Raw genomic sequence first — 17,425 nt, 5'->3', positions numbered from 1 at the left:
CATGTTTTTCACTCGATTCATTCCTATTATCTGTTGTATATTTAGAGACCGTAATATTCTATAACAATATATGGAACTTTCAATTTCTACAGGATGTTACACTACTTTTAATGTAGCTTCTCAGTCAAAATAGAAGAATCTAGTTCGTATCATGCTCGTGAGCTGATGAATACGGTGTTGTCACGAGACTAAATTCAATTCATGGGTACTTCAACATGACGTTGGCAAGACTTTATATCATAATAATTGTATACACACCAGGATGAAATACATGTCCAATCGCTCATTTTTTTTCTGGAATCAGTCAATCTTTCGTCTTTATATACATTTTGAATGTAAGCATTTGTGACCATGAATACTGGTCCCACCGGTAGGTATTTTGACATTTTAGTCTCATTAGACAAAATTGTCACGATATGGAGTGAAAGCAGTAATAGTTATACATGTTTCGAAATCACTGCATTGATAGATGCATTTATTCAGATGATATTGATCTATAAAGTTATGGATTTACTGTAAACGCACACATTTAAGCGGTAATCTTATTTTCATGCTTTTCGCGTTGAATAATTGCATCAATTACAGTTCTTTATACTATTTTATTACAAATTGTGCTGATGTGCCCATTTATTATTAGCTAATCTGCAGCTTTCTTAGACTTGAATGACTTCTCTTGTGGACTTGCACACTATTGTCTCCAACCACCACTGACGATTCTTACAACGTGAAATCACCAGTTTACGTTGTCTCTGATACGTTGTATCAGCAAACCGTTTATACAATCCTAGCAAACGGTTTAATGATATTAAATTAGTTTATATAATTTTCTGAAAATATGGAGAACATACAACACATCACCCTGTACTGATGTCAGTATGATGACATACAACACATCACCCTGTACTGATGTCTGTGTGATAAACATACAACACATTACCCTGTACTGATGTCTGTATGATGAACATACAACATATCACCCTGTACTGATGTCTGTATGATGACATACAACACATCACCCTGTACTGATGTCTGTGTGATGAACATACAACACATTACCCTGTACTGATGTCTGTATGATGAACATACAACATATCACCCTGAACTGATGTCTGTGTGATGAACATACAACACATTACCCTGTACTGATGTCTGTATGATGAACATACAACACATTACCCTGTACTGATGTCTGTGTGATGAACATACAACACATCACCCTGTACTGATGTCTGTCTCGTGAACATACAACACATCACCCTGTACTGATGTCTGTATGATGAACATACAACACATTACCCTGTACTGATGTCTGTGTGATGAACATACAACACATTACCCTGTACTGATGTCTGTGTGATGAACATACAACACATCACCCTGTACTGATATCTGTCTCGTGAACATACAACACATCACCCTGTACTGATGTCAGTATGATGAACATACAACACATCACCCTGTACTGATGTCTGTATGATGAACATACAACACATTACCCTGTACTGATGTCTGTGTGATGAACATACAACACATCACCCTGTACTGATGTCTGTCTGGTGAACATACAAAACATCACCCTGTACTGATGTCAGTATGATGACATACAACACAACACCCTGTACTGATGTCAGTATGATGAACATACAACACAACACCCTGTACTGATGTCAGTATGATGAACATACAACACATCACCCTGTACTGATGTCAGTATGATGAACATACAACACATTACCCTGTACTGATGTCAGTATAATGACATACAACACATCACCCTGTACTGATGTCTGTGTGATGGACATACAACACATCACCCTGTACTGATGTCAGTATGATGAACATACAACACATCGCCCTGTACTGGTGTCTGTATGATGAACATACAACACATCACCCTGTACTGATGTCAGTATGATGAACATACAACACATCACCCTGTACTGATGTCAGTATGATGAACATACAACACATTACCCTGTACTGATGTCAGTATGATGACATACAACACATCACCCTGTACTGATGTCAGTATGATGAACATACAACACAACACCCTGTACTGATGTCTGTATGATGAACATACAAAACATCACCCTGTACTGATGTCTGTATGATGAACATACAACACATCACCCTGTACTGATGTCTGTCTGATGAACATACAACACATTACCCTGTACTGATGTCAGTATGATGAACATACAACACAACACCCTGTACTGATGTCAGTATAATGAACATACAACACATTACCCTGTACTGATGTCTGTGTGATGAACATACAATACATCACCCTGTACTGATGTCTGTATGATGAACATACAACACATTACCCTGTACTGATGTCTGTATGATGAACATACAACACATTACCCTGTACTGATGTCAGTATGATGAACATACAACACATCACCCTGTACTGATGTCTGTATGATGAACATACAACACATCACTCTCTACTGATATCAGTATGATGAACATACAACACATCACCCTGTACTGATGTCTGTATGATGAACATACAACACATTACCGTTTTAATACCTTTAGGGCGGAAATGATCTTTAGAAAATACCCCTGTGTCTGATTTATCGAATAGAACAGATTTATCCACAGGCGCCTGCTACTATAGAGTAGGGGCAAACATTTTTTTCTGATAATAATAACTAGAAGCAGACGCCTGTGATTTATTGATGAATGTTTCCTCCCCAATGTGTACAATGACGTTATTGATCTTGGGTATTCACATAACCAGGATCATTACACTCGAAGTTCACCTATGGGAGGATTAGCCTCATTTTCATTTATATAACACTATTGTATGTGACATTCCTGTTTTGTTTTCCGTACTGTGTAATATCATTGAATATGAAATTTTATGTCTATCTCAATGTTTGAATATGATTTTCATCCTCATTTACACGTTTCGAATACTAGAATCCCTACTTTCTTTCCTATGTAATAGAAGGAAACCTATCATTTTTGCTGTTTCAATACGAGGATCCCTATCAATTTTCCTGTGTGGGGGATCACTAATGTTTCCTGTACCATTGTTACCGTTTGAATACGGGGATCCCTACTGTTTTTCCTGTTTGAATATGAAAATCGGTGGCCTGACAGGGTCTCGCCGTCTCGCGCCCCGCACGGCTCTGTGACACTGACTGTACACATACACCACACACCAGCCAACACTCTCTCCTGTCCATACCATAATCAATGGTCGCCATTATTTCTCAACCGGCAGAGTTAGGGCTCTTTATTGATGGAAGATGGCAGGCTGGTTGGCATGGCAACCCATCGAGAGAATCATTCATTAATGATAGGCAATCTCATTCACAGGTAAACCTAGAGGTTTCCGTCTTCTCTGATCATAACAGTGCCTCTATTACCTATATCCATGTCTTTCTAAACAAATGATTATGCATAGGAAACGACTGCAAGTCCATCCACATGCACTTGCTGGAAGCCATGTTCCCATCCCATAATACGCTTACTAAACGTTGTTGCTGCTACTGCTGCTGTTGATGCGGTAGTAGTGGGCATTTCTGATTCTGACACGAGACGCGGGAGGGGGCGCGGTCGGTCCCACACACGTGCCTAGACTAGGGTTATGTTTGTGTCTATGCAGTCATTACACTATAAATATAACATTAGCCACTGCGTATGCATGGTATGTTTGTCTTTCTCGTGTTAACAGGCGATACTCTGAGACCCGCACTTGACACATTGAGTAGAGTGTGAGTAATATCACATGTTAGCCTATTAACATTTAGTACAGTAGCGGCATAAGATATGGCCGATATTTAAAATAGACGTACAGAGGGGCAAAATATGGCCGATATTTCATAGAGATGGCGTATAGCTCAGAGGGGCGTAATATGGCCATAATATCATATAATGCAGAAGAACAAAAATACCGCAATATCGACATGGATTAATAGTTAATGTAGAGGGGCATTGATATCTTTCTATATTTCATGCAAGTGTCGTAAAGTAATGCAGGGCATAATTTCTGGCCTATATTTCATACAGACGTTGTATACAGTACAGAAGGGCATACATAGCTAGCTGACATTTCACTAGTTTCACAGAGTTTTCATACATACAGACGTCGTCACTAGTTTCGCAGAATACTGTAGGGCATTTCACACGGATCTCCATTAACAGCTGGTTCGGTAGTAGGCCATATCCGGCCGATATTTTTCACAACACTGCATATATTAATAAATGATGTGTATTGACACAATGGTAGACGAAACAACGTCTTTAAGCTTTGCCTCATTGTTCTAGAAATTGTATTTTTCGTGTAATAGTAACCCCCTGTACAGGGATTTTACCTATGTCCATGATTAACAAACCTATTGTATAATGAATTTTACATGATAGTTTTAATGAATTACGGGTACTTTACGACGGCTACTATTTTGAAGGAGAATAGAGCTAGACGTATCTATATTAATAATTCATGGTGGTAGTGGCCAATACAGGGTAGGTTTGTGGATATAGTCATGTAGATAATGTTTATATGATATCATGTGGCGAGTGACCTCATTACTACTAATAGGTAGTCCCAGGTATCAACAGTGTACCATAAAATATCATCTATGGATAACCATACAGTTTGTAGTATTGCTAGATAACACAGAAAATATTAAGATTTTGGAATACTTAATATCGCTATTGATCACATTCGGATGAATGGGATTTCATAGATAATAAATATATATGTCTGATATACCTTGAATATAAGGTAAGGATGCGTGTGCAAGGAAGATATAAATTAGAAGAACTCGACAGGATGAGAGACATGGGATATGTTTAATGTTTAGATCAATGTATAACTATTCACAATAAACAATTAAGAGGAAAAACGCATGTTTATATAAATAAATTTGAAATCTATTTTTATTAGTGTTTTATTTCGACTTATCCTTTCGAAACAGCATATTCTGATCTGACCTTGGGTCAGCATATTCTGATATGACCTTGGGTCATATATTCTGATCTCACCTTTGGTTCTGTATATCTTGATCTCACCTTTGGTTCTGTATATCTTGATCTCACCTTTGGTTCTGTATATCTTGATCTCACCTTTGGTTCTGTTTATCTTGATCTCACCTTTGGTTCTGTATATCTTGATCTCACCTTTGGTTCTGTATATCTTGATCTCACCTTTGGTTCTGTATATCTTGATCTCACCTGTGGTGCTGTATATTATGATCTCACCTTTGGTTCTGTATATCTTGATCTCACCTTTGGTTCTGTATATCTTGATCTCACCTTTGGTTCTGTATATCTTGATCTCACCTGTGGTGCTGTATATCTTGATCTCACCTTTGGTTCTGTATATCTTGATCTCACCTTTGGTTCTGTATATCTTGATCTCACCTGTGGTGCTGTATATCTTGATCTCACCTGTGGTGCTGTATGTTATGATCTCACCTTTGGTTCTGTATATCTTGATCTCACCTTTGGTTCTGTATATCTTGATCTCACCTTTGGTTCTGTATATCTTGATCTCACCTGTGGTGCTGTATGTTATGATCTCACCTTTGGTTCTGTATATCTTGATCTCACCTTTGGTTCTGTATATCTTGATCTCACCTTTGGTGCTGTATATTCTGATCTCACCTTTGGTTCTGTATATCTTGATCTCACCTTTGGTTCTGTATATCTTGATCTCACCTTTGGTTCTGTATATCTTGATCTCACCTGTGGTGCTGTATGTTATGATCTCACCTTTGGTTCTGTATATCTTGATCTCACCTTTGGTTCTGTATATCTTGTTCTCACCTGTGTTGCTGTATATTCTGATCTCACCTGTGGTGCTGTATATTCTGATCTCACCTTTGGTTCTGTATATCTTGATCTCACGTTTGGTTCTGTATATCTTGTTCTCACCTGTGGTGCTGTATATTCTGATCTCACCTTTGGTTCTGTATATCTTGATCTCACCTTTGGTTCTGTATATCTTGATCTCACCTGTGGTGCTGTATGTTATGATCTCACCTTTGGTTCTGTATATCTTGATCTCACCTTCGGTCAGCATATTCTAATATCAGTCTGTAGTCCTGAAACGATATCCACTTTTAGTTTGCAGTATAAATGTAGAGTTACTTGTTTATATAGTTTGTCTATTAAAATAGTGGTTTTCTAATTTAAACTGTATGTACCTATTTGTATATCTCAAACGCTATTCACTGATTTGTGTATTTGTTAGTAAGGGTTGTCTTTTTAAATCATTGTGTAGGAGTTTGTCTACTTAGAGCCACACATAGTCATACAATTTTGTCTTTTCAAAACGTTAGGTAAGGGGTAACGTTCCAAGGGTTGGAGCTTAGATTTATTTGTATATTTGAACGTTAGATATTGGTAAGCATTTCCGTAATACCGAGTTTGGTCTGTGCTATACGAATCGTAATGGAATCACCATCCACGGTCATAAAGTCGGTAATTGGTAATAGAGCGCCCTATTCATTAATAACAAATGTCTACCATAATATGACCTCCAGTTCAGATGGTGACCTTTTATATGTTTCAGTCTGATGCAAAGATAGTCCTGGATGTGATAGCCAGAATGGAGGATACGGAACCGTTCTCAGAGGAACTTCTGGCCGCCATGAAACGGTTATGGGCAGATACCGGTGTCCAGGAGTGCTTCGGGAGGTCGAATGAATACCAGCTAAACGATTCAGCGAAATAGTACGGGACTTTTATATTAAACCTGTAGATGTATGCATGTGTACTTAATAAGGATATTGTTAATTTGAATTGACGAACAAAATGCTTCATAATTTACTAATAAAATATTTCAGAATTAACTTCATTGACCAACAACAGATTTCAGCAGGATACTGTTTAATAACATACATTGATGAGAAGAACAATGTGTGATCATCTCTTCACCTCTTATACCAGACGCTGATATGACATTTGATGTGCTATGTTTTATATTTCTTCTAGAGGTCCTCACTATAACAAAAAAGGATTGTCTAATATGCAAAATAACATGGTGAACTTTAGCTGCTAGATGTCACATAAGTCCAGTACTTACGGCTCCAGAAAGACCCACTGGGTTATTCAACATGGTGTTTTTTCTGTAGCCACGTTTTCGTAACACGTTTTGGATTCAGACTACCGTATAAATCAAAATAGTGATCATTACACCAGGCACACATTAAAACAATATATACAGGATTTGACGAAAATTGCAGAAAGGTCGCTTTCATGTTTTTTTTCTAATAAAACAACAAAATATAAATATATGAAGAAATGTGGTGATCACACTATATGACGTGAAAATATCGGAACATTTCTGTCCGCGGATGAATTGTAACATCAATTTAATGACCTAACTCAACACTTAAACTTTCGCCTCATTCAGGTTGCAGTTGTAGGATAAGGTATTCATTTCATGAAAAGGTCATATAAGTTGCATAATTCTAAATGACAATGCATTTAATGGGGCGCAGGCTAATGTCACATCATGTAATGATCCGAATACCATGTAGAATTATAAATAGTTATCATCTTAATAACGTGGGTTTACTAGATAGTGTTGGCACCCGTGGGACTAGTGCTGGTCGCAGGGAGTAACTATACACTTTTGGTAGAGACTCCATATTTCTGTCAGCCCGTAACAGCACTACCACAACAATGTATACACTAAAGTTAGTGGCGAATCTTGCACGTTGCATATGTTTGGTCCGTTTTGACAGTGCAGTTTTGAATTTCCATAAAATATGGTCAGTCACGGCAGTATGCATACAATCACCAAAAGCATCAGGCTGGTTTCAGCCAATAGGGTTCTCACTTCGAGTTTAAAAACTTGTTAGTCAGTATCGTTATCAATTTAGTACTTATTCATTGATTCCAAAGAACCATGAGAATGTTTAGGTTGTGTTCGACATCCGGGTCCCTGAAAATGACCGCCTGTTTCCATTTGTTGTTATATATCGCACAGATAATGAGAGAAAATCACAAAAATAATTCTTGTTTCCATTCAGTCATGACAAATGTCATACTTGGCATGAACACCTTAAGAGTTTGATTAAAAAAACTTACATGCGGCGACTTTGTCGGTGCACAGATGACGAGCTTGCTAAACTGAAAACTGACAATGTTATATCAATTTAAGTATCAATAATTTGGTCAGTTGTTTCACATTTTATGTTGAGTTAATTAAATAACACCTATCATAGAAACCCTGGCTATAATGTCAACAACATTCAAAAAAGAATATTCTAACGTGTCTTTGTTTTCTTTTACAGCTTTTTAGATGACTTAGACCGATTAGGATCAAAAGATTATATGCCTACAGAACAAGATATATTAAGAACAAGGGTTAAGACGACTGGCATAGTAGAAGTACACTTCTCTTTTAAGAATTTAAATTTCAAGTAAGTATCATATCTAATAAGAATAATTTAATCTTGGAAGTAAGAATTTACAAGCTTAACCCTTATTGACGGTTCCGTCTTATACATGCTCTCGACTTTACCTTTATATCATGTCCTTTGTAATGGTACTTTATTGGGAAAGTATTCGTTTAGAAGTCGTATTTTCAAAGTCAATTACTTCCTTAATTATTCTATTCAGAAGTTTCCTTACAGTCATTGTCCACGTTTACCATCAGATTAATTTTCAATTGCCGTTATCAAATTCACTTTAATTATTTTATTTTATTTTATTTACTTTTTCACAATAGCGTTACCTATATAAAAATCAAAGAAAGATATTGATACTAACAGATTGATTGTTTGTTTTTAGATTATTTGATGTAGGAGGTCAAAGGTCTGAAAGGAAGAAGTGGATACATTGTTTTGAAGATGTAACAGCAATTATATTTTGTGTTGCTATGAGCGAGTACGACCAGGTCTTACACGAGGACGAAACGACAGTAAGTACAGCAGCATAGTCACGTGACTTGGTGGAACGTACAACATGATAATTACTAATATTTTAAGAAACCCCATGTCTGATACTAATGAAGTCGTGAAACTGTTTTTTTCTTTCTTTCTTGTCATACCTCTGAATTTGATACACTGGAGAAATGATTGGCTATTGATAACTATTTGTAAATTGCTATTTAGTATCACTACCAATGTGCGAATGTAAAAATGCCAAATGCAAAGTAAAAATACCTTCATATTATATATATGAAACCTATTTCATAATATACGATGGTATTAGTTCTGTTACACACATACTTGTTTTGATATCTAGCTACATATAGTATAAAGTGCGCTCATTATTTCACTTAACAGCAATAGCACAACTTAGAATGTCTGTTAGGTCCCATAAAATTAACAGCTTCTTCAGCCCTTGTTTGAAAAATCCCATTTATTTTAGATTACTGCAATACTCGTTATGCAGTTTTTATCAATGAGTAGATTGTTTAAAACATCAATTGAAAATCCCCACAAATAAAAAAAAAATAAAAAAAATAGATGTGACATCACCTCTCTAAATTGTTTTTGTTCTTCCTTTGGTATATTCCTTTGCTCTGCTACGCTGAGTCTCGTTATATCTACATTGTCCAGCCATCTTATTTCTTACCCATTTGTCATTCCAGAATCGAATGCAAGAGAGTCTAAAGCTGTTCGACAATATTTGTAACAACAAATGGTTTACAGATACCTCCATTATTCTGTTCTTGAACAAGAAGGATCTTTTCGAGGAGAAGATCAAGAAGTCATCACTGACCATCTGTTTCAATGAGTACACAGGCAAGTATCACGATCCAAATTGTCTGTACCATGAGTACAAAGACAAGTGTCACGATCCAAATTGTCTTTACATTGAGTATAAAGACAAGTGTCATGATCCAAATTGTCCTTAGAATCAGTACAAAGACAAGTGTCATGATCCAAATTGTCCTTAAATTCAGTACAAAGACAAGTGTCATGATCCAAATTATCCTTAAATTCAGTACAAAGACAACTGTCACGATCCAAATTGCCCTTACATTGAGTACAAAGACAAGTGTCATGATCCAAATTGTCCTTACAATTAGTACAAAGACAAGTGTCATGATCCAAATTATCCTTACATTGAGTACAAAGACAAGTGTCATGATCCAAATTGCCCTTACATTGAGTACAAAGACAAGTGTCATGATCCAAATTGTCCTTACAATGAGTACAAAGACAAGTGTCATGATCCAAATTGTCCTTAAATTCAGTACAAAGACAAGTGTCATGATCCAAATTATCCTTACATTGAGTACAAAGACAAGTGTCATGATCCAAATTGTCCTTACATTGAGTACAAAGACAAGTGTCACTTGGGGGCATCGTATTCTGAAATTATCCTCTGTCTTAATGTTTAGTAACTTAATGAATTATTTTCATGGACTCATCGTATTTCTAACAATCACGGATTGTACTTCTTAACTGTACCTTCGAAAGAGACAATAAGTACGATTTTGTGGCTTAGTGAAGACCTGAGAATCTATGTATGCAATGGTTTGTACAGAATATTTGGTGTAACCAATACCAGTAAATTAACTAGTAAATTACATGTGCATTCATTTTATTTGTATCTGGACAAGAGTCGTTTGAAAAGCAATTATTTTAAATGAAATTCCTTTGAATAGTTAAAATGGTAATTAAAACTTAAACCGTTGACATTATAGCTCATTATATTAACATCGTCTTCTTCAATGGGAAACCACATGCCGAGTAATATATAACCAACAAGAAAACCAGACTTCTATTTCCTAGTTCATAACCCGAATCGACTACCTTGTGCTAAGGACATGGCTATCTTGATCACAAGGGTGATAAACTGCTATAGGGACTAGATCTACAGTGTCGTTATTACATTCCAACCAAAGACGTTTGTTTGACATTTCTTTTGACACATTTCAAGTATTATGATCAACTCCTATGGTCATTGTAGGCCCTTAGCATCACTAACATGTCCTAGAAACACGAAGCAAATGTATGATACAGGCCAACTCTGCACTCATTTTGAAAGGTGCTAATATCTTATGTATGTTTTGTACAATTATTTGATGCTCACAATTCTGTTTTAAGGAGAATTTAATTCCGATACTAAATCGTGCAGTCTGGGGATGACCAAAAGTCATATTTCAGATCTAGTGTTCACGGATAATTTTATCTCGCTAGATTTGCTAGAAATTACTGATTGCCTTTTTTTTGCCTTCACAGGAAACCAAACTTATGAGGAGGCAGCTGCTTACATTCAGGCTCAGTTCGAGGCTAAGAACAAGAGTTCATCGAAAGAGATCTACTGCCATCAGACGTGCGCGACGGATACCAACAACATCCAGTTTGTATTTGACGCCGTCACCGACGTTATCATAGCTAATAACCTGCGTGGATGCGGATTGTACTAGAAGTACTGGGACTGTTCCTAGGACTGGGACCCGGCGAGGTCACTGGGACTGTTCCTAAATCATCTATATACAGATCGGAAGTGAGCATGTGTTGAGATTTTTATGTGCAGTGTAAGAATATGTGACCTTAATTTTAAAAATAAAATTATGAACAAATACCAATTATGGCGATGCCTGACTGCTTGCAGAGACAGATCGGTTGACAACAGTAGGAATCTTTTGTCAACACATACGGTGTGAAATCAGAGCGGGTGACATATTTAGAGAGATTGATATCTCTTGTGAAAGACTATGTGCATTGGACTGCTCTCTCTCCCTCTCTCTCGCTCTGGGTTCAGAGTGACACGTTGCTATAGAGAGTAAGAAACATACTACTAGGCTACCGTAGCATTCTGTTCTCTGAACTACACAGTAGCCTGATGAAGTCAGTATTGATCGAACACTGCGTGGTTCCTCATAGACAGGCGTTGAGGCAAAAATCGGTAATCAATACCAATATGTCACAGCCATCTTGGATTAATAGCACGGCGTCATACACCGGAAATGACGTATGCGATGCGATATCCAAATAAAACAAACTGCATAGCACATAGACAACTCAAGAAGAAAATAACAAAAAGGACCGGACGTGGATGTATCATCTTCCTGTAGGCTTCTGCATGAGAACTTTAATATTCTCGTAACGATCAATATATATGGTTTTCTTTTCTTTCAGCCTTGATACCACTCTGCAGCGTCACATGGTAATATATAATATATATATATAAATAAATATATATATATGCTGTATTATGTGATAGCGGTGAGAGAAACGTGTAGGCCTGTGAACAAGCGACAAATACATGTATCTAATAAAAGGTATTATTTAGTTTGTAAAAGGCTATTTCACTTACATGTGGACAAACACTGAAGTTTGTCGTGCTATTTAACCATCACCCACTCGAGCTGTGCACACCGTACCTGTAATTGTGTAAACTATATGTAAAACGAAAGTGGTGGAATATTTGCTATAAATGCGTGGTCCTATAGACAAACCTAATCCATTCTATTCTTTCAGCACCTCAATGTTTCTTAATTGTTTCGTAATCATTAAAGTTAAAATATGCATACAATTAGATCAAAATTCTAAAACAAAAATCTAGCATAATGAATAGAGATAACTTTAACGGGACAATAAGAATAAAAGTGGGGATCTCTCTGGATAAAGTGCTTCGTTTTTCTCTTTTATCAAAGTGCATGTTTAAATCTTGTTGTATAAGAACACATCTGTCCATGTGTTCTGTAAGTGAATGGATTGAGTGCCTGTACCGTAGCTTGCAGTCACATTCTCTAGTTCAGTGTATGTTTGTGTCATATTTATAAGCAAGATAAATTATAGTGTATATTTGTGGATATTTGTAAGTGTTATCCTTTTTTTTAAATCTTGACATAAATGGAAATATATACAATACAAAATAAGTATTATGTAACTCATAACAACCAGTTTATGAATCGTGATCACCTGCTCTAGCACTACCCTATATTGGGACCATTAAAGCTTTGGCAGTTTGCCAGAGTTATAAAAAGAAAACGGCTATCTAGCCCTCTTAGGACCTGCCAAGCTTCGTCCTTTATGGGCCAGGAGTAGTGGGAAACTAGCCCCTTGGTACTTGTAGATTGATGTTATACATTATAACGAGGAGTGGGGAGGGTTTCTAAGTATAAGGGTGGCTCTAATATGTCCTGACATCATGTCATACTATTATGAATTTACATATCTCTGCTTCTACGGATGTACCTGTACATATACAGGTGATTATATATTTACCTCCTAAATACACTACTCCTGTGGCATACCATGATGTACTTGTTTCCTTTGATGCAAACAGTCCTGGACACGGTAGATACATTTTATAACTTGATGTCTCATGTAACTGTAGTGGTAGACGTGTATAGCCAGTCCTGTTTTCATTTCCATGACAAGAGTAAGTTGAGAGTTACCTCCTCTTTGATGAGAGTTTGCAGATCAGCTTATCCGAAAATAAAGAATGTTTTTGACCATGATTAATTGACAGGTCTACCGCCATTACCGTTTCCATGACTACCGTGTTATTAACATATTTTTACATCCATGTTTAATATGCTAATTGATGAGATCTACGTAGTCCAGCTGTCATGCGCATAGCGACTTAATGGAAAAGCGCCAGAGATTTGTTTTTATTTTGTGTTTTTGCAACTGAAACATCAACCTAGCAAATGAATATGAAAGAAGTGAAAGTAAATCGATATGATCTTGAGAATGCCGGCATTCTCAGTCAAGTTCGCTTGGGGTACATTAAGTGCTCGGATTCGTATATTTTTGAGAAGTGATTTTTAAAGTCTTTGACTTGTGGAGATAATTCACTTCCGTAGAAACCGTGAGATTCCGATGATTTCATGGAGAATTATTGAAATCACGGGCAGGTGCAATTTATGTTCAATTTAACGTTTGTGAACAAGGCTTTCATAGAAAACGAAAGGCCCAAGTTATGGGTGTCAACGGTCGAGTCTCTGAAGTAAGGACGCACAGCGCCTCTAGATACATCGACCATACAATGCTCAGCCAGTCAAAAAAGTACCATCAAAGAAAAATGTATGGCTTGTCATCTCAGACGTTCTGCGTTTTTATGAGGTAGAGACCCGTTGGCAAGATCGATTTTGTGTTGGATATAAAATCATGGGGCAGATAATGCTCAGAGAATTGAAGCTAGGGAGGGGCGGGGACCAAATATTTAAATCTGTACATGTTACTATAGTGTATACCGAGTGTTGCTGATGTATGTTGATTAAGACGCTGGCACTGTTAGCTGTTTTATGTTAGTATGACATAAACGCTCAAATGCTGTATTATAATATATATATTGGTGTACGTAATACCATGCACGCCAACTGCCAGTCTCTTCTGTCGAGTTTATTGTCATCACGCATGCGTCGAGCGGTTGGTCGGTCATCACGCACGCGTATGCCGGTTGGTCGGTCATCACGCATGCGTCGACCGGTTGGTCGGTCGGCTTATTTATTTATTATTGGTATATTATAGAACTGTGCAATATCTGATTGTATTGTGATTCTAGTCGATGTGTTATGAAAGGTGGGTTTTATCAGGACAGGAGGATGTGCGTGTGTGCCTTTCCTCTGTTGCGATCGATAGGGTTAATTAAATGTGTGTGGAAAAACTAGTCTATTTTTCTTTTCTGTGTTTGTTGTTCATTATAGACCACAAAAACAGATCGAATGATTGTTATGATAATATATTACATCATATCGCTTTATATCACAATTCACTTTCTTCTGCTTTCTCTGAATTAATAAAAACAAAAACAAATACCCTGCAAAATATCTTTCTACTTATTCCGTGTATAGCTGACGTCCACGCGACAGGAGTATCCTTACGTTCAGTCTCGGGAGATCGCTCTACCATTGCAGTAGTGGTTTTGAATCGGTTTATTAAGTATCCTTTGAAATAGATTCATGACATGATAATTATTCATTAATTTATCCATAAAAAGTCCCTATACTTAATTTTTATTTGAATGTCGACATTGGTGTACCTGTATTTTAACATTGACTATACTAGTACGATATTTGCATGAGTAAAATCTTGGCATAAGAGGATGTACGATTATACAGTAACGTGTGGTAAGTGTACCTCCTTGGTGTGGCTTCTCAGGAGGAAACAATACCGACACACGTAAACAACTTGTATGTTTTAACCGTTTTTGATTTGTTTTTCCTTTAAGGAAGTCATTAATTTGTAGTCGCCAGCGCACAACTTTACGTTACCTTCCATTCATTTGTACATTGACAAATATTGTGTAGATTCAACAGCTTTCCGATCAAGATTTAACTTATTATTAACTTACTTCATTTGCAACGGATTTGTGCATTATCTCAAATTAGAACAAATACACATGTGTGTGTTTGTGATTTAAATCTTGATTGAATTTGTTGAATTACGAACCCGATTTAATGTGAATTTACTCCCCGTTACGTGACAGTATAATCTAGGTAATGAATATTATCTTAAGAACTTAGATTTGATTTCTAAATCAATATTTGGTATCGGCGTAACTATTGTTTTGCTTGAGTATGTGTTGGCTACGGTTGTTGATTTTACTAAAAGGTCAAAGGTCAAATGTGATTATCATGATAAACTGTTTTTCTTTTCTCACCAATTGAATATATATTATATATATATATATCTATGTATACTGTTTCTATAACAACAGTGATGTGTTTGATGGAGATCAGCCGAGCGTTGGTGTGTTGACAGATTACAATTTCAGTTGCTAGTTTGTGATTATGCTAATTCGATGTTTACATTAAATTTGTTATGCTGAATATTCGTAACTTGCTAGAAATCCTACAAATAAAAATACCACCTATGTGGAAAATATATCAGTTTCCCTTCAAGTTAATTGCGACAAAAATAATGCGAAACAACGTCAGAGGTTCGAACACGTTAGCCGCTCTCCTCGTGCATTTACCGAAGAAGGCAAAATCAAAAGCGTGTCCATTCAAATGCTTCATTGACGATATGATCAGGATGACACTCATTTTGCCTGGTATGAAGTTCTGTCCATATCCTGTAATTCATGTGAATGTATTGCCATTCCGTCATACTTTATAAGAGTAACTATCTGTGAATTCTGAAATCCTTTTGAACATCAATAGCATTCTTTCGGAAAGCATTAAATCAATAGTGTATAACCAATTTATCTACTTTCAAAATATAATGTTAACTGGTTCCACAAACACCTATTTGTTTGAACTTTGACCTCTTGGTTTGTCATTATGCTGACTGTGAGTTGGTAGAAAGTTTGCCAAGTATGTCTAATTACTGTTGTGTACCCATCAACGCTTTAGTCTCCTTCAGTATAGTGTCCTTACTACCATCAGTAGTGTCATGGCGTCATCCGAATCTTACCTGCGATTCACAACAGCAAACCTAAACTATCCAATCAGCAACACATTCACTTACTGTTAAGCCACATCCTGTATCAATCCACCAATCGTCAGTCAGTCTATCTATAGTCACCCACACACACAGGAAGTGACGTACAACCTCGTTTTAACTTAGACCGTTAATCATTTGAAAGTCAGTCTGATCCGGTGGTGCGTATTCCCCGACAATGTGTACCATCATTAACAATCGCCACAAAACTGTATCGCCGATCTCTTCATAAGTTGTAGACGAATTGCAAAAATGAACAAAAACTTGTTTGTGTCATTGTCCCTATCTTAAATTAACTTGAAATAAAACCTAGCATTTTATCATAAAACTGTCTTGTCGTTTGTTTCATTTATAGTTCACATCTCTATACATAGTAAGTTATTATAGTTCATATCTCTATACATAGTAAGTTATAATAGTTCATATCTCTATACATAGTAAGTTATTATAGTTCATATCTCTATACATAGTAAGTTATAATAGTTCATATCTCTATACATAGTAAGTTATAATAGTTCATATCTCTATACATAGTAAGTTAATAATTTCACCCGAGAGATATCTTCTCCTCTATAACACCATAGTTATTCTGTATCTTTCGGTTTGGAAACAGGAAACAGGATTACTTGAAAAGAAATCAAGACAAAATTACCGGACAGAACATTTTCGATTCTTAGAGGTTTTAAAACCGCTCACTTCAAAAGACGTGAACTTCTTTCGTTTATAATATAATACAGGAAACCTTATCAACTGTATAAAACCATCCTGACTTATAATGTATGACAATGACAAGGTCTGCCTTTCACCTATAAAGGCAGACCTTATGTTATCTACACACGTCGAGCATGGAGCCAGTGATATTTTACTTTAATTATATAAGCAATATTCGCTTTTCAATAATTGACAACGAGGACTCTCAACCAATTTTATCGAATGAAAATCGTGTTTCGTTTTGAAGTTGATCTACAAACAGCGGGTCCCATTCAGTTTGATTTAAATCAGGCGTGTCTCAGTAGTGAATGATGCACGACCTCGACCTATTGGAGGATTATTTACAAATACAAAATATACAAGAATATGTTTCAAAATTC

At 36.5% G+C, this 17,425-nt stretch overlaps 1 protein-coding gene across 2 annotated transcripts in view; it reads left to right on the top strand.

Annotated features, from left to right (window-relative positions):
* Positions 1 to 16,662, top strand: part of LOC117338230 (guanine nucleotide-binding protein G(o) subunit alpha) — a 44,210-nt gene extending 27,548 nt beyond the window's left edge. For both annotated transcript variants that reach the window (XM_033899494.1, XM_033899493.1), the window contains 5 exons: positions 6,542 to 6,702; positions 8,271 to 8,399; positions 8,770 to 8,899; positions 9,575 to 9,728; positions 11,175 to 16,662. In XM_033899494.1, the coding sequence (XP_033755385.1) occupies positions 6,542 to 6,702; positions 8,271 to 8,399; positions 8,770 to 8,899; positions 9,575 to 9,728; positions 11,175 to 11,362 (762 nt within the window). In that variant the 3' untranslated portion in view covers positions 11,363 to 16,662. The remainder of the gene's footprint in view (positions 1 to 6,541; positions 6,703 to 8,270; positions 8,400 to 8,769; positions 8,900 to 9,574; positions 9,729 to 11,174) is intronic.
* Positions 16,663 to 17,425: the final 763 nt, after the last annotated feature.

The sequence above is a fragment of the Pecten maximus genome, chromosome 11 (genome assembly GCF_902652985.1).
Source record: "Pecten maximus chromosome 11, xPecMax1.1, whole genome shotgun sequence".
Classification (NCBI taxonomy): Eukaryota; Metazoa; Mollusca; class Bivalvia; order Pectinida; family Pectinidae; genus Pecten; species Pecten maximus.
This window is presented reverse-complemented; position numbering and strand designations above follow the sequence as displayed.